Source organism: Eptesicus fuscus, chromosome 21 (assembly GCF_027574615.1).
Source record: "Eptesicus fuscus isolate TK198812 chromosome 21, DD_ASM_mEF_20220401, whole genome shotgun sequence".
NCBI lineage: Eukaryota > Metazoa > Chordata > Mammalia > Chiroptera > Vespertilionidae > Eptesicus > Eptesicus fuscus.
The window spans coordinates 45,339,797-45,358,157 of NC_072493.1; the positions used below are offsets into that span (position 1 = coordinate 45,339,797).

The window sequence follows — 18,361 nt, forward strand, 5'->3', positions numbered from 1 at the left end:
TTGGGTGTTCTATTGTCTCTCTTGGTTAGTTTATAAGGAGATCTGGGATCTCCAAGCATGATGAAATGAAAAGCTTTTATGGGGTCTCAAACATTTTTGCCCGTTAGGAACAGTGTGGTGCAGAAATTAGCTCAGCAGTGTTTACCAAATTTACATTGCTGCCCATAATTTCCCAGGAAACACTGTGCACTCTGGTCCTCATATGATGTCTTGATGCTGTGAGACACAGAGGTCACTCACCCCAAACGGGGTAGCTGTGACAACCTCATATATGTCTTGTACCAACGTGAATTTTTTTCTTTTCTAAAAGGCATGCTAAGACATTTGAAGGGAACCTCCTGCCCAGGTGTTGCAGAGGGCCATGTGCCCCAATGCCTTCAATTCCATGGGTGATAGTCACTGGTTGGAGGCCCATCACCGTGAGGGGAACCCCTTTCACTGCAGAAAAACTGACCTAGTTGTTGTTGGACCAGACTGCAGCCCATTAGATGGAATGGTCTCCCTCTTCTTCTCTCTCTAAAAATTAGTAAAGTATCCTTTAACCCTTTGCACTCGCTTGCTTTTTTCGCGATTCCTTTATTCTAATGCTAACCGTGTCGAGTCACACTCGACATCCGAGTGGAAAAGGTTAAAAATAAAATATAAAGCTTAAATGATTGTCTTTTTTTGCACTTTTCTTACAATGTATGAAGGATTCACATTCTCCATATACTAGATAATATTTAATATGGTCAATCATTATTTATTTAAACTTTTTTTTGTAAGTTTATCGTGCTACCTCAGTTTGATTGTATTTTTTCTACAAATTTAAGTTTGAGTCTTTTCTCAGATGTATATTTGCTCTGTCTGTATCTTTGTTAAAACCGCTGATCATATGTTCTGCCTAATATACTATGCGTTTTGGCAATTTTCTTCAACAAAAAGACAATGGAATAACAAAGATGGATGTTGGAATTTCATTCATTTTGTGCCTTTTTTGATTTAGAGAATAAATTTTTTTCAAGTGGAATAATGTGTTTTAGTATTTTATACCTTTAAAATATATGTATTTTTAGAGATTTTTAAAAGGTGTAAGTTTTATGTGATCTGAAGAGAAACCAGAGTATGAGAGATTTTTTAAAATATTTTTTATTGATTTCAGAGAGGAAGGAAGACGGAGAGATAGAAACATCAATGGAGAGAGAGAAGCATTGGTAGGCTACCCCCTGCACACGGCTACTGGGAATGTAGCCTTCAACCCCACCACGTGCCCTGACCAGAAATTCACTGGGGAACTTTTTTTGCTATGTTGATGCTTTAACCACTGAGCCACACCAGCTTGTAATTCTTTAGTTTTTAAATGCTATGCACAATACAGTGAACACAGTTAATTTTAACCTGCACCACTAACATTCTCCACCACCTTCAGAAGAGCAACCTTAAGATACATTCTAAGGACAGCAGCCCTTCACTTCCCCAGTGTCAGCAAACACCTTTTTTAAAAATATATATATTTTATTGATTTTTAAAAAATATATTTCATTGATTTTTTACAGAGAGAAAGGGAGAGGGATAGAGAGCTAGAAACATTGATCAGTTGCCTCCTGCACACCTCCTACTGCAACCAAGGTATATGCCCTTGACCAGAATCGAACCTGAGACCCTTGAGTCCACAGGCTGACCCTCTATCCACTGAGCCAAACCAGTTAGGGCAGCACCTTTGTTTTTAAGGGCTTTTGAGAAAGAACTGGGGCCTTTCTGAACGCGCTGACCCACCTGCCGGGAGGCAGTACTATGGGCACTAAGGTCTCCAACCTACAATCTCCAAGAGACTCACTACAGCTCCTTGCACCTCAGTTGGCTAAGTGTGACATGAAGGTGATCACGGGACTTACCTATGACTCTAAGAATCAATAAAAGTGATGAACTTAGTACTTGCCTGTGCCAGAGTTCCAGGGTTTGCTTTTTGAGCATTTTCTCTTTTAATTCTCACAAAACCCTGGGAAGTCTAAACTAATATCGAACTCTTGGGAACATCCTCCATTACAGAAATGAAGAAGATTTTCCAAATTTACTTAACAAACAATTCCAGGGCTTACTGGCAAACCCCGAGGGAAGAGTGAATGATTACTCTGACACTCGTTTCTGTGAAAGAGAGGGCTAAGGACTTCCTGGCTATAGGAGCCAAACAGCCCCATTCGCCTGCCTCAAGTTTTTATTTATTTTATTTTATTTTATTTTTTTTTCAAGTTTTTATTGTAACAACAGCTTGAATTAAAATTAACTATTAGATACTATCAGGAGGGTAAGCATCCTTGAGAAGACACATGCGTCTGCAGTGTCCTTTAAGCAAAGACATCTCAAGACTAAGCATAAAGATTCTAGTAAATACCCGGGGGCTCTCACGTACACAGACTTGCTTCCTCACATCTCCCCCTATTTTGTTTTGCTGGATGTAGAAGACAGAGGGAGGTGGTGAACTTTCTGCTTGGAATGTCAGGGTCCTCAAACCGTATTTACTTCTCAAGTTGCATTTTTGTAGACTACAAGAAAAAATAAAAGAATTCTAATGACATCAATGGGTAGTCCCATTAAGAAGACAAGGTGCTGGCCAGCATTAAATCCTGCCTTCTAGCAAGTGTAGGGAACATCTTTATAACCAGGAAGAGGCTAGGGTGAGGAATGTAGCTACATGCAGGCCTGGAGGTTTGTAGAAGGGAGCTATTATTATTAGTCACCAGGCAATGAGACCATGTTGATGAGATAATATTTTCACTTCTAGTGAGTTGGTCTGACACTGCTTTTGGGTTTGCTTGCTGGATTTACAGCTGCATCACCTCCCTAATTACTTCACACAGGCCTTGATAACTTTAAGAAAAAAATAACCCTCTATTCACATATGAGAAACTTAAACCTTTATTCACATAAGTATATGTGTTCTAAGACTTAAAATAATTATTTTTAGATTAATTCAAGTGACCTATAAGATATATTATTCAGTATACTCACAATTTTCTTTTAAGATTTCCCTTCATAACCCTTTTATGACTTTCCCAAACATTCTTACAACTTTCAGACTGATTCTTTTTTTTTTTTTTTAATATATTTTATTGATTTTTTACAGGGAGGAAAGGAGAGGGACAGAGAGCTAGAAACATCGACCAGCTGCCTCCTGCACACCCCCCACCGGGGATGTGCCCACAACCAATGTACATGCCCTTGACCGGAATCGAACCTGGGACCCTTCAGTCCGCAGGCCGACGCCCCATCCACTGAGCCAAACCGGTTTCGGCCAGACTGATTCTTAAGTATTCCTACTACAATAAATTTTCTTCCTGTTATATTCCTTTCTTTATACCCTTTCTCACTATTATTATTTCCTCAACTCTAATTCTTTACAGATCCTCTGCTACTTACACAAACCCTTCAGTTTGTCAATTTACTTTCTTTTTCCTTTATCTCTCTACCCTCTATTATATCAAAACTATCTCTACCTTCTTTCTAATTCGTTAGAATTAAATGTCAGTTCTACACAGGTTCCTCCATTGCCAGCTTCAGCGCAATTGGAGTGGTGAGAAGTACGTCTCAGGGTCCTTCTCTCCTCCAGTCCTTGCTCTGCTCATGTCTGTCTAACTGCCCTGAGTTATACATGGTGTGTTCTTGGGCTATTTGCACTTAAATCCACTGGAGTCAGCAGAGGAAATACAGGATCCTGGCCTCGGAGCAAAGGAACTACATTACCCAGAAGGCGATGCATGGACTGCCACCAGGCTGAGCCAATGGAGGCTCAGAATAGGCGTTTCCGTTCTCCAGGTCAGTAGGGCGGGGCCGTTGTCTGGCAGGCGGGATGCTGTCTTCTGTCCTTTCTGTCTCAGGCGGTCAGGAGTTCCTGGTCACCGGGTCCAGTGGGGAAGGCACGAGAGGGGTGTTCCCCGCCTCACAGCCCATGGTCGGAGCCCCCAGGGGTGCCGGAAGCTCGCGCACCACACGCGCCTGGGCCAGGACTGGGACCGCCGTTCCCGCAGCGGCTTCTACCCCAGTCGCTCCCGCCCCGCGGCGCCCACGGAGTGCAATGGCGTCCCCCGTGTGGAGGCGTGAGGCTGCGGTGAGTTTGTGTCCCCCGGGTCCTCAGCGGTTCCTTTCACGGACACCACAGCCCGGGTGCGGGCGCCTGTCTCGTCCTGCAGCTCAGTCCGCGTGGAGGACCGTGAGGGAGGCGGAGGGGAGGGAGGAGCGTTGTGGCTTCTGAGGCGCAGCCAGTGCAGGGCGGAGAGGACAGGGTGACTGGCATCTGAGGTTCCCTGAGGGTGTGGGCTGTGAGGATTGGCGGACAGATCAGAGGCTGCAGGGAGGACGGCACAGCCTCATTGGGGCTTTCCCGGCTGTGGGGTCCCTCAGAGGCCGGGGGTGGTCCTGGACCCGGCTGGGAGACAAGCTTCTCTACATGCCATGTGCCAAGTTCATGGGTGAGTCCAGCGAGATCCAGTGGCATTGGAGCAGGAAGGGGGCAGAGCTGAGGGAGTGAACCTGGGGTCTGAAGATGGGAAGAGGTTAAAGGTTACCCAGTGGTGTGCACATCTGGAGGAAGTGTGAGCTCATGGTCCCCGGGACCTGGTGTGGGGACTTAAAGGTGAAGCATAAACCCAGGCTTGGCTGTGTCTTGGAGGCATGACCTAGGAGACTGCAGTGGGATTGCTTGGCAGGAAGGCTGGGGCCCTGCAGGCATCGCCCAGACCTTAAATGGCATTGCTCTCCTGCCTCTCCCCTCACCCAATCCTTGCCACCCAACCCAGCTGCTCTGCTGAGGGCAATCCCAGTGAGTAATGGGACTGTGATGAGAGAGCAGCCTGCACTGGCATTAGGGCCTGGTGTCCACACTAACCGGGTGCCCTGGAGGAGGTTGAGGGTGAGGAAGGTGTGTAAGGAATAGGAGTTGGGGTTCTCAGAGAGACAGCTCTGGTTTCAGCACAGAAGTTCTCCCAGCGTAGACACAGCTGATCCTCACAGTCAGTTGTCTCGATTCTGACAGGTTGGCGTGACCTTTGAGGACATTGCCCTGTACTTCTCCAGGGAGGAATGGAGCCTCCTTTATGAGGGTCAGAGACAGCTGTACCTGAATGTGATGCTGGAGAACTTTGAACTTCTATCCTCTCTGGGTAAGACCCTCACTCACCAGTGACCTGGATTTGGCTTTGGGATTTCGCAGGCCCCATCTCCTAGGGCAAGCATGTCAAACTCGAAGGGCAACATGGGCCAAGTAAACAAGGTTTACGTTTATGTGGTCCGCAAAGAAACAAAAGCTATAATTTTGATAGAAATGTAGGTTTATTTATTTATTTAATAAATCTTTATTGTTCAGATTATTACAATTGTTTCTCCTTTTTCCCCCCCATAGGTCCCTCCACTTGGTTCCCACCCCACCCTCTGCCCTTACCCTCCCCCCCCCCCGCCACTGTCCTCATCTATAGGTGTACAATTTTTGTCCAGTCTCTTCCCACACCCTCCACACTCCTTCCCCCCCGAGAATTGTCAGACCACTCCCTTTCTATGCCCCAGATTCTATTATATTCACCAGTTTATTCTGTTCATCAGATTTTTTAATCACTTGATTTTTAGATTCACTTGTTGATAGATATGTATTTGTTGTTCATAATTTTTATCTTTACCTTTTTCTTCTTCTTCCTCTTCTTAAAGAATACATTTCAGCATTTCATATAATACTGGTTTGGCTGTGATGAACTTTAGCTTTTTCTTATCTGTGAAGCTCTTTATTTGACCTTCAATTCTGAATGATAGCTTTGCTGGGTAGAGTAATCCTGATTTTAGGTTCTTGCTATTCATCACTTTGAATATTTCTTGCCACTCCCATCTGGCTTCCATAGTTTCTTGTTGAGAAATCAGCTGACAGTTGTATGAGTGCTCCCTTGTAGGTAATTAACGGTTTTTCTCTTGCTGCTTTTAAGATTCTCTCTTTGTCCTTTGCTCTTGGCATTTTAATTATGATGTGTCTTGGTGTGGTTCTCCTGTTGTTTGGGGTTCTCTGCGCTTCCTGGACTTGTAAGTCTATTTTTTTCACCAGGTGGGGGAAGTTTTCTGTCATTATTTCTTCAAATAGGTTTTCAGTATCTGGCTCTCTCTCTTCTTCTGGCACCCCCATAATTCTGATGTTGGTACGCTTAAAGTTGTCCCAGAGGCTCCTTACACTCTTTTCACATTTTTGGATTATTTTTTCTTTTTGCTTTCCCGGTTGAGTGTTTTTTGCTTCTTTGTATTTCAAATCTTTGACTTGATTCTTGGGATCCTCTTGTCTCCTATTGGATCTCTGTATATTATTTTTTATTTCAGTCAGTATATGTTTAATTTCTAGTTGGTTCTTTTTCATGTCCTCAAGGATCTCGCTAAATTTATCGGCCTTTTCTAGAAAATTCTTGAAAAACTTTATAACCGTGGTTTTGAACTCTATATCCAGCCATTTGCTTTCCTCCATTTCTTTCATTTGTGACCTATTTCTTTGTGCATTTTGGCTGCTTCCCTGAGTTGATAGAGTGGCTTTGTGTGCTAGGTGTCCTATAGGGCCCAGTGGCTCAGCCTCCCCAGTTACCTGAGTTGGACACTCTTGGTGCACCCCTTTGTGGGCTGTGTGCACAGTCTTGTTGTAGTTAAGCCTTGGTTGTTTCGGTATTACTGGGAGGAATTGACCTCCAGGCCAATTGGCTGTGAGGATCAGCTGTGTCTACGCTGGGAGAACTTCTGTGCTGGAGACACCCTTATGAGGCAAGACTCAGTGGGGCTTTGGTGCTCACTGAGTCTGCCCCCTGAATGTATCCCTTATGGATCTGAGGAGTTGTAATCTGGATGTTCCTACTCTGACCCCTGGGTACACTGGCTCTTGGATCTCCTAGGAGGTGCTAATTTAGCCTTTGCCTGAGGCCACCCAGCAGGAGCTACAGAGAGTTCTGCAGATTCCTCTTCTTTGTTTGGGTTTTGGAGGTGCCCAGGTGTGAAGCAACGCAAGCTGCTGTGGGGCCTTGGGCCTTCTTTTGGATGTTCTGGGTCTCACTGACTCAGCTGCAGTTTATTAGGTAAGTTCAGAATTCAAAGGACCAGGCCATTCATATGCAAAAGCCTCTGGGCTCAGCTTGGATGGGGCGGAGTCTCAGGGTGGAGCAAACAGCAATGGCTTCCCATCATCTCTGCCCTAAGAGGCCCCCGGGTCTCAGTGTCCTGAGGTAATCGCTGCAAGCACCTCAGAGAAAGCAACCCTTGCGTTTCGCCCGCTGCCATACAGTTTCTCCCCGTATGAGTCTGGGTCCCCAGAGTCTCACCTGGAACTGGAGTTTAGAGCAGTTGGGAGCTTTTGTTTCCCTCCCGCTTGAAAAAGATAGCCGCGTACTCAGTTGCCAGCCCTCTTCGTGCACGCGCCTCCATACCTCTGCACTTCCACAACTCCTCTGAGTCTCAGTGTGCTTTTCTCTTTCCTTCTGGTTGTAAAATTCCACTCAGCAAGCTTTCCTGTGGTTCTGGATGATGTCTGTTTTGTCTTTTAGTTGTAGTTTTTTTTTTTTTTATATATATATTTTATTGATTTTTTACAGAGGAAGAGAGAGGGATAGAGAGTCAGAAACATCGATGAGAGAGAAACATCGATCAGCTGCCTCCTGCACACCCCCCACTGGGGATGTGCCCGCAACCAAGGTACATGCCCTTGACCGGAATCGAACCTGGGACCTTTCAGTCCGCAGGCTGACGCTCTATCCACTGAGCTAAACCAGTTTCGGCTTTAGTTGTAGTTTTAAAGTGGTTGTGCGAGGCAACAACTCAGGTGTTTACCTATGCCGCCATCTTGGTTTCTCCTCATCAACATCTTTTCTTTTTTTTTAATATATTTTATTGATTTTTTACTGAGAGGAAGGGAGAGGGAAGGGAGAGAGATAGAGAGTTAGAAACATCGATCAGCTGCCTCCTGCACACTCCCTACTGGGTATGTGCCTGCAACCAAGGTACATACCCTTGACCAGAATCGAACCTGGGACCCTTGAGCCAAACCAGTTAGGGCAAGTTTTTCCAATTTTTATCATTAAAAAAAAAAATACCTGTTAGGTGTTCTTGTGTTTTATCTTGTCTCCCTTTTATTTATGTTTATCCTAATATTTTTGTTTCTTTCCTTTGCAACCTTTGAGTTTACTTTCTAGTTATGTTTGTAGTTTTCTGAAGTGCCAGTATTTTCAGAGATTTTATTTTTCATAATGTAGGCATTTATCCCTATAAAATTGCCTCATAGAATTGCATTTTTTGAATTTTATACATGAGCTTTGGTAGGTTTTCTTTTCATTTACTTTGTCTCTAGATTATTTTTTCAATATATTTCCATTGATTTCAGAGAGTAAGGAAGAGGGAGAGAGATAGAGAAACTTCCATGATGAGAGAGAATCATGGTGGATCAGCTGCCTCCTGTAAGTCCCCCACTGGGGGTCGGGCCCACAACCCCGGCATGTGCCCTTGACTAGAATTGAACCCGGGACCCTTCAGTTCGCAGGCCGACGCTCTATCCACTGAGCCAAATCAGTCAGGGTTCTCTAGATTTTTTGAGTTCTCCTTTTTGTTTGGCTACCCTGGACTTCTTATTTATTTATTTGTTTGTTTGTTTATTTATTTATTTATTTATTTATTTATTTATTATTGGTTTCAGATAGAGAGGAAGAAAAAGGGAGATGGAGATGGAGATGGAGGGAGGGAGAGAGAGAGACAAAGACAGAGAGGGAGAGAGAAGAGGAAAGGAGAGACTGAGAGAGAAACTTCAGTGTGAGGGAAAAACATCAATCAATCAGTTGTCTACACACATGTCCTAAATGGAAATGGAACCTACATGCTGATATGTGCCTTGACTGGGAATCAAATCCAAGACCCCTAGGGTCATGGGATCACAGGATGATGCTCCAACCAACTGAGAAACACTGGCCAGGGTATTCTCTGGGTATTTTAAAAAATATATTTTTATTGATTTCAGAGAGGAAGGGAGAGGGAGATAGATAGATACATTACTGATGAGAGAGAATTATTGATCGGCCGCCTCCTGCACGCCCCCTTCTGGGGATCAGGCCTAAAACCCAGGCATGTGCCCTTAAAAGTAATTGTACCTGGGACCCTACAGTTGGAATCAAACCTGGGTCCCTTCAGTCTGTGGGCCTATGCTCAATCCACTGATCCAAACCGGCTAGGGCCATTCTTGTGGTTTTTAAAAACAATGTTTCCAGTATTTTTCTAATTACAGGCCACTCTGGTCAATGATAGCAGAAGCACAATGGTTGATGGAAATAACTCTGATCCTTGTTTTTGACTGTAGCTATCTGCAAATATGTTTGCTCACCCAGTCTTTCCAGTCATTCTTTCTGGGAAAAGATTTTCCACATTCATTGCACTCATAAGGTCTTTCTCCACTGTGAACACTCAGATGATAATGGAGGCCATTTCTTCTTTATTTGTGTCTGTATTACTGTTTGTCTTCATTGTACTCTTATTCCCATTTCCTATGGGGTTTTTGTTCATGGATAGCTGTCTACTTCCTCTGAGATGAGGGAAGATGCTCATATCTCTGATTCTGCCATCTTGCTGATGTCACTCACACAGGTCTTTTGCCTGTGATCTCATCTGTGCTGTGCTGTTGTACCACAGTGTTGACCATCCATCCTTTCAATGTTTCTTTTACGATTTCTATCATTTATCCGTGCAATGACTCAACTGGGAAATAAGTGGAGGAATCATTTCTGCATCACAGTAGAAACATTACTTTATGAATGAAACAATGGATCAACAGGCGGTCTTGCATGAGTATAGGGCTGTTGGGGAGGTTTTTACACCTGGGCTTTGTTACATTCATAACTAGGAACCCATTTGGTTCGACAGTGTTTTGTTACCATTGCCCATTCCTCACCCAATTCTACTTGTTCTTACTTATTGTTGACACTTTTCCAACGACTCAGTTTTAATAGTGATCAGTGCTCACTCTACGTGATTCCCACTCCATGGATAACCTAACCTCTCTAAACTTTGCACCTCTACCTCTTTCACCGGTCTCTCTTTAGTGCCCTCCACCGTTGGTCCATGTCTTCAGAGCCTTAGAGTGCACACCGATTGCTGTATTGAGGTAGAACATCACGTGCTCTAATAGAATTGATTTTTAGGTTTGAGCACATTCAAGTTATTCTACACAGACTCACGTCACCAGCATCAAAGGACCTAAAGGAAGCCATTTGTGGAGGAACAACTAGCAGACCCTTCCTCTCTTCTTTGTGTCCCATCCTGTGCTTCTGTCCCTCCCTTGGTGAGATTTTCATCATCCACTGACCTTTGGGGCCAAGAAAAGTATAACAGCCATTTCCTCAGAGTCTAACTCACTCATGTTAAAAATCTTTCCATGAAATCATGTCCAGTCACGATAAATAAACATCTCTGGTTAAGATATTCTATTTTTAGCTGAAACCAGTTTGTTTCAGTGACTAGAGCGTTGGCCTGCGTACTGAAGGGTCCCGGGTTCGATTCTGGTCAAGGGCATGTACCTTGGTTGCGGGCACATCCCTGGTGGGGCGTGTGCAGGAGGCAGCTGGTCGATGTTTCTCTCTCATCAATGTTTCTAGCTCTCTATTCCCTCTCCCTTCCTCTCTGTAAAAAAAATCAATAAAAATATTTTTTAAAAAAGATATTCTGTTTTCATAAGATCAACATGTACTTCACCAGCGTTTCCTTTTGTTCAGGTTGCTGCTGTGGAGCAGAGAATGTGGAGGCCCCAACTGAACAGAAGGTTTCTGTAAGAGTGTCACAGGCAAGGAATCCCAAGGTAGCCTTGTCTTCCCAGAAGAGCCACCCCTGTGAGAGCTGTGGGCTCGTCTTGGGAAACATTTTCCACGTGATGGAGCTGCAGGGAGCACAACACGGACAGATACTGTTGAGGTGCGGGGCATGTGCAAAACAATTTTATTTCAGTGCAAAATTTCACCAGCAGAATGTGAGAGAGAAGGCTTTCATTAACGGTATGGACAGGATCTCACTTGCAAACAGCTGCAATTTCAATGTGTCCCAGAATCGTTTCACATGCGGGGAGGTTGGGCAGGGTGTCCTTACCGGGTCAGGACCTCTCCACCTAAAGGCTACTCAGACCAGGGACAGTCCAAGTGCTATTTCAGCGTGTGGGATGACGTTTCAAAGGAGAAAAAATGATTACACCAGAAAAGAATGTAAGGAAGATGTGAGTTGCACTCACACGTTTATTCAGGAAAAGAGTGTCCATGCTGGAAGTCAGTGTTTTGTGTGCTCTGAACGTGGAAAATACTTTACCAAATTTTCTAGCTTTCATTATCAACAGAGACGTCACAGTGGAGAAAAGCCTTATGAGTGCAGTGAATGTGGGAAAGCTTTTACCAGTAGAAATGGCCTCCATTATCATCTGAGTGTCCACAGTGGAGAAAGACCTTATGAGTGCAATGAATGTGGGAAGTCTTTTCCCAGAAGCACTGACCTTCGTCGTCATCATAGAGTTCACACTGGAGAAAGGCCTTATAAATGCAGTGAGTGTGGGAAATCTTTTACCACTAGCAGTGACCTTCATTGTCATCAGAGAATTCACACTGGAGAAAAGCCTTATAAATGCAGTGACTGTGGGAAATCTTTTAGCAGTAGCACTGCCCTTCATTGTCATCAGAGAATTCACACTGGAGAAAAGCCTTATAAATGCAGTGAATGTGGGATATATTTTACCTGGAGCATTGCCCTACGTCGTCATCAGAGAGTTCATAAAGGAGAAAAGCCTTATCAATGAAGTGAATGTGAGAAATCTTTTTCAAGGAGCAATGGTCTCCAATATCATCGGAGGGTTAACACTGGAGAAAGCCATTATGAGTGCAATTATTGTGAGATTTCTCGCAGCAAATTTCTAAATTCACTCTGCACAAAAGTGCCCAAATGTGAGAAATTTATTAGATGTGTAGGAAATGCAGTGTCTTAGTTAGGACTTAACAATAGAATAAGAATATTTGTGAAGTCTCATTTGTCTGAATTATATCTCATACATTTAATCCCCTACATTATATAACATCCACCCAACTGTTTTTGTTGTTGTGTTTGTTAGTATTTATGTTGGTATCATATGTATCTGTGTTGCACTTTCTAACATACAGATACGTGTTGCCAGATCTATGTCACTGCCTATTTCTGTTGCTGAAGGTATTTCACCTGAACCACCTATCAGGTCCCTACAGATGGCATCAATCCTCCTCCTCATGTGACCAGGGAAGATAACTCCGTTGTGTAGTTTGTTGCAGAAAATTAGGAATAAATGAGCCCTTAGTTCTTTCTTGTTTCCCTGTCATGAGTTGCCACATAGGACTCATTACTGTTGGCCCCAGTAAACATAGTAATGTTGCAGAGGGACTGCCATTTTCAGGGACACACTTTCCCTAGATGCTAATGATGAATTTATTCAGTGCCTAAGTCATCAATGGGAGAACTGCCAGTCTCCGGTCTCTTCGGTTTGTAAAATAATGAAGGCTTTTTACTAAGACTGCTTTCATGTTGGGTGTTCTATTGACTCTGTGGGTCAGTTTATAAGGAGATCTGGGCTCTGCAAGCCTGATGAGGTGAAACACTTTTATGGGGCCTCAAACATTCTTTGCCCTTGAGGAATAGTATGGTGCAGAAATTAGCTCAGCAGTGTTTGCCTAATTTACATTGTTGCCCATATTTTCCCAGGGAACACTGTGGACTCTCTAGTCCTCATGTGGAGATGGATGCTTTGAGACACAGAGATCACTGCAAAGAGTGGGCAGCTGTGATAATCTCAAGTATGTCTGGCAGCAGTGTGAATTTTTTTCTTGTTTGCAAGGGATGCTAAGACATTTGAAGGGAACCTCCTGCCCAGGTCTTGCAGAGGGCCGTGTGCCCCAATGCCTACAATTCCATGGGTGATGGTCACTGGTTGGAGGACCATTGCCGTGAGGGGAAACCCTTTCACTGTAGAAACATTGGCCTAATGGATGTTAGAGGGGACTGCAGCTCCTTAAATGGAATGTTCCTCATCTAAACATGAATGCAAGGATGTTTCTGAGTAGAAGTCAACAGGAGCGATGTGTACACAGACCTGAGGATCTCCAGGCATGTTCTCTTCTGTGGACACAGTCATTGTCATTGATTATCATCAAGAGGTTTTGTGGATTTCTGTACCCTCTCAGATGTTCCCCTCAGAGCCATTGGTGTGCTGGCAGAAAAACAAAGAGGAAGGCAAAGGGTGTCTATAGTAGTCCATGGATGTGGCTTTTGTGATTCAGCCAGCATTTCTGTTGGTTCGGGTAAAAGTTCTTCATTGTTTGTTACATTTTCTGTCACTGAGGAAGGACAGTTGCCCAGAGGGCATAAAAAGGTGGATTTAATATACTGTTTCCAAACCTATTTTTCCAATATAGTTGAACATACACGTTTTTAAATCTTTAAAAATCTTTACATTTTTAAAAGGCAATAAGGAATAAATTACGTGTTGAGTATAACGTTTCATAAATCTTGATGTGTGCATGAAACTAAAAGCATTATTATACCCTTAATTGACCATATCTGTCATTGTGAAGTTGCTTCAGGACTATTTATTTTATTTTTATATTTTTACTGATTTTTTACAGAGAGGAAGGAGAGGGATAGAGAGTTAGAAACATAGGATGAGAGAAAATAATCGATCAGCTGCCTCCTGCGTGCCCCCCACTGGGGATGTGCCTGCAACCAAGGTACTTGCCCTTGACCAGAATGGAACCTGGGACTCTTGAGTCCGCAGGCCGACGCTCTATCCACTGAGCCAAACCGGTTAGGGCTTCAGGACTATTTTTAATCTGTTCCTGTTCTTCACAGTTTTCCAAGTAACCATTGATTTACATTCCATTTTTTAAAAAATATTTTATTGATTTTTTACAGAGAGGAAGGGAGATAGAGAGTTAGAAACATCGATCAGCTGCCTCCTGCACACCCCCCACTGGGGATGTGCCTGCAACCAAGGTACATGCCCCCAACCGGAATCGAACCTAGGACCTTTCAGTCCGCAGACCGACACTCTATCCACTGAGCCAAACCGGTTTTGGCTACATTCCATTTTTTTAAATACATTTTTATTTATTTTAGAGAGGAAAGAAAATGGAGAGAGAGATAGAAACATCAATGATGAGATAATCATTCATTGGCTGCCACCTGCATACCCTCTACTGTGGATTGAGCCCTGCAACCCGGGCATGCGCCCTTTACTGCAATTGAACCTGAGACCTGTCAGTCCACAGGCCAAGTTCCATTCCATTTTAATAGATCACTTTGCATTTTCTAAGTATTTTTCTGCTTTAATTTGTGTTTCATAAATACTTAGAGATTTGTTAAAGATGCATTAGTAACTCATCTATTTTTTATAAATATTCTTTCCCTTGAATATATCACCAAAAGTTTATCCATTTTTTATGTGTTTTTGGTCATTTCTAATAAAGCTGGTACTAACATTTCTGAATAATACTTTATATGGATGTAAGTGTTATTTACCTTTGTCAAATGTTCCGTGCATAATTTCTGTCATTGGGTATTTGAATGTTTGAATTTACAAAGATTAGCATTTTGTGATCTAAACTGAATATAGCATCATGGATGTTGTGATCCCATGCACCGAAGGGTTATCTGTTGGTTTGCTGGGCCTGTGCCTGGGTTGTGGGCTAGGTCCTCGGAATGGGGTGTGCAGGAGGCAGCTGGTTGATTTTGGACTCTTGCATCGTGTTTCTCTCCCTCTCTCTTCTTCTCTCTCCCCCCAAAATTAATAAAATTGCCCGTCTGGCATGGCTCAGTCCTTAAGTTTCAACCTATGAGCCAGGAGGTCATGGTTCGAGTCCCGGTCAAGGCATATTCCCGAATTGCAGTGTGGGGTGTGCAGGAGGCAGCCAGTCAATGATTCTGTCTCATCATTGGTGCTTCTATCTCTTTCTCCCTTCCTGAAGTCAATAAATATATATTTAAAAAATCAATACACTATTCTTTAAAAATAAAAATAAACTGATTGTACCTTTTTGCATTTTTCCACATGTGTGAGGTATTCACATGCTCCACATCCTAGAAAATATTTTGCTTGGTTAATCATTCTTTACTTAAATAAATTCTGTAATTTTGTCATTCTATTTCACTGTTGTTTGATTGTATTTTTTCTAGGAATTTATGGTGAGCCTTTTCTCAGAAGTGTATTTATTGAGTCTGTATCTTTGTTAAAACATCATATGTTCTGTCTAATATGCTATGAATTTTGGCAATTTTCTTTAGCAAAAAGATAGTATAACAACAAAGATGGATGTCGGAATTTTACTCATTTTGTGCCTTTTTTGCTTTATGAAGTAAATTTTTTTGTATTGGAATGATGTGTTTAGTATTTTTTACCTTTTAATAAATATTTTAATTGATTTTTAAATATTTTTATTGATTTCATAGAGCAAGGGAGAGGGAGAGAGAGAGAAACATAAATGATGAAAGCCCAGCCACTGTGGCTGAGTGGTTCCACAAGGACCTGTGAACCAGGAGGTCATGGTTCGATTCCTGGTCAGGGTACATGCCTGGGCCCTCGGCTGATAGATCCCCAGTGTGGGGCATGCAGGAGGCAGCTGAGCAATGATTCTCTCTCAGCATTGATGTTTCTCTCTTCCTCTCCTGGCACCCCAGCTTCTCCTGCAGAGACATTCCCAGGCCAGGCACTTCTCACTCTCCCAATGCCCACAATCACCGTTGTCTTTGGGTGCATTTTAGTGAGAAACGGGACCTGTAAGAAGCCACTGACTCTGCTGCAGGGAGGCAGGTGCTGTGGGCACTCAGGTCTCATTGTGGTGCCCCACCTGGGAATCTCCAGCAGAATCGCTGGAACTCCCTGAATCTCAGTTGGCTGAAGGTGACATGCAGATGACTGATGGCGCTTACTCTGGCCTTCCAAGATCAATAAAATAACAAGCTGAGTACCTGTTGCCAGGATTCCATGGTTAGATTTTTAAGTACTTTCTCTTTTAATTCGCACAACAACTTGAACAAGTAGAAACTCCTATCAAATTGCTGAACAAATTCAGTATCAGAGAAATGAAGTCAGCTCCCCAAGTTTACACCACAGACAAGTGTCAGATTCTCGGGGCTGGATTTTAACCATTATTTTCTCCAGCGTCAGACACAGTCTCTACCACTGATGTGCAGCCCTCACTGGAGCAGGTGCAGGATGAGGTCCAGGGTGGCTCAGCTGCAGCTCCTGTTTCCATGGTTGCAGTTATGTGTTTCCTCCCCTTCCCTTTACATCTCAGAGCCCTTACCCTGGGCCTCCCCGTGTTCAGGGGAACGCCACCATTGCTCAGCTGCAGTGGTTTCTCCAGGGGAACCTTCTCTCAGAGTGAGCTGCTGTTTGTCTGCCTCCCCTTTGATCCCAGCACAGAGTTTGACCCACAGGAAGGCTTTTTCCTAAGACTGCTTTAATGTTGGCTCTATGGGTTAGTTTATAAGGAGATCTGGGCTCTGCAAGCCTGATGAGGTGAAAAACGTTTAGGCGGTCTCAAACATTTTTGCCCTTGGGGGAACCGTATGGTGCAGAAATTAACTCAGTAGTTTTTTCTAAATTTACGTTGCTGCCCATATTTTCCCAGGAAACACTGTGGACTCTAGTCCTCATGTGACGATGGATGCTTTGAGACTCAGAGATCACTCCAAAGAGGGGGTAGTTGTGACAATCTCAAGTATGTTTGGGAGCAGCATGAATTTTTTTCTTTTGTTCAAGGGATGCTAAGACATTTGAAGGGAACCTCCTGCCCAGGTCTTGCAGAGGGCCATGTGCCCTGATGCCTTCAATTCCATGGGTGGTGGTCACTGGTGGGAGGACCATTGCAGTGAGGGGAACCCCTTTCACTGCAGAAACACTGACCTAATTGTTGTTGGACGAGACTGCAGCCCATCAAGTGGGATGGTCCCCATCTAAATGTGCATCCAGGAATGTTTCTGAGAAAAAGACTATAGGAGCGGTGTGTACACAGATCTGAGGGACTCCAGGCATGTATCTTCTGTAGAGCAATCAATGTCATTGAATATAATCGAGGTTTTGTGGCTTCCTTTCACCTCCCATATGTTCCCATCAGAGCCATTGGTGTGCTGGCAGCAAAACCAAGACAAAGACAAAGGATGTCTTTAGTCCAGGGATGTGGCTTTTGTGAAGTGATCCATTCTCTCTCATCATTGATGTTTCTGTCTCTCTCTTCCTCTCCCTTCTGTGAAATCAATAAAAACATATTTTAGCCCTAGCTGGTTTGGCTCAGTGGATAGAGAATCGGCATGTGGATTGTAGGGTCCTAAGTTCAATTCCAGTCACAGGCATACACCTGGGTTGCTGTCTCGGTCCCGAGTGGGGCTTGTTCAGAGGGCAGCCAGTCAATGATTCTCATCATTGATGTTTCTGTCTCTCCCTCTTCCTTTCTCTCTGAAATAAATAAATAGATATATTTTTAAAAATAAATAAAAACATTTTAAATAAAAATGTTTTTTTAATTGATATTAGAGAAAGAGGAGTGAGAGAGAGACAGATAGAAACATGAATGCATTAACATCAACTGGCTGCCTCCTGCACGCCACTCCTGGGGATGGAGCCTTCAACCTAGGCATGTGCCCTCACTCCAAATCAAACTGGGGAGCTCTTGGTGCATGGTTCGATACTCAGCCACCTAGCCTCACCATGGGAACATTTTTTGTTTGTTTTTAAATGCTATGCACAATGCAGTGAATATTTTTCATTTTAATCCACACTACTAACATTCTCCATCACTTCCACAAGACCAGTCAGCTGATAATGCAGTTTGCCCTTGCTTTGTAGTGTTGGGTATCTTCCTTGTCTGTTGCCATGAGGGTTCTTCGGTGAAAACAGGACTCTCAGCGGGATCATGGCACGCTGATAGGCAGAGGTTTAACACGTTAAGCGCCCAGCCTGTTTTGTCTTCCGGACAGAAAGTATAGTGTCAGTCAACGGTGACTGACTGGGCGCTTACCGTATTCAAGTCCCACAGCCCAGTCAGGTGGAAATGGTAGGGCAATGATATGTTTGTCAGGAGCCCTAGATGTGAATCCCAAATTTCTGATTATTATTGACTGACAGGGAACTGAGCACTCTTTCTGCTCTGAGCCTCCACTTTCTTTTCTGTATAATGGGTAGGAGGTATGTCTTCATCCCGAAGCTGTTAGAAGAGATCAAGAGCTACGGTGCCCATCAGCAGCGCAGCAGGTGTGTGTGCAGCGTGTCTGGGCTTCTGGGACACCAGCCTTGGCCTTAAGAGACGTTCCCAGGAAAGGAACCCTTCAGTTCCCCAATGCGAACAAGCAC

General features: G+C 43.7%; 2 protein-coding genes across 2 annotated transcripts; both read left to right on the top strand.

Moving 5' to 3' along the window:
* Positions 1 to 3,859: 3,859 nt before the first annotated feature.
* On the top strand, positions 3,860 to 10,531 carry LOC129147685 (zinc finger protein 211-like). Its single transcript, XM_054710769.1, has 3 exons — positions 3,860 to 4,084; positions 5,009 to 5,135; positions 10,062 to 10,531. The coding sequence occupies exons 1-3, from the start codon at positions 3,926 to 3,928 to the stop codon at positions 10,142 to 10,144; spliced, it is 369 nt and encodes a 122-aa protein (XP_054566744.1). The 5' UTR covers positions 3,860 to 3,925; the 3' UTR covers positions 10,145 to 10,531.
* A 392-nt stretch (positions 10,532 to 10,923) lies between these two features.
* On the top strand, positions 10,924 to 12,104 carry LOC129147687 (gastrula zinc finger protein XlCGF7.1-like). The gene has a single exon (XM_054710770.1). It carries the CDS (start codon positions 11,009 to 11,011, stop codon positions 11,789 to 11,791), a length of 783 nt encoding a protein of 260 aa, XP_054566745.1. The 5' UTR covers positions 10,924 to 11,008; the 3' UTR covers positions 11,792 to 12,104.
* Positions 12,105 to 18,361: the final 6,257 nt, after the last annotated feature.

What these genes read in the sequence shown, in the direction of transcription:
- LOC129147687 (XM_054710770.1), top strand. Translation starts at nt 11,009, where the DNA reads ATGGACAGGATCTCACTTGCAAACAGCTGCAATTTCAATGTGTCCCAG.
- LOC129147685 (XM_054710769.1), top strand. Translation starts at nt 3,926, where the DNA reads ATGGTCGGAGCCCCCAGGGGTGCCGGAAGCTCGCGCACCACACGCGCC. An exon ending in TGTGGAGGCGTGAGGCTGCG is followed by an intron (nt 4,085 to 5,008) that starts GTGAGTTTGTGT and finishes CGATTCTGACAG; the next exon opens with GTTGGCGTGACCTTTGAGGA. An exon ending in TGAACTTCTATCCTCTCTGG is followed by an intron (nt 5,136 to 10,061) that starts GTAAGACCCTCA and finishes GTCTCTCTTTAG; the next exon opens with TGCCCTCCACCGTTGGTCCA.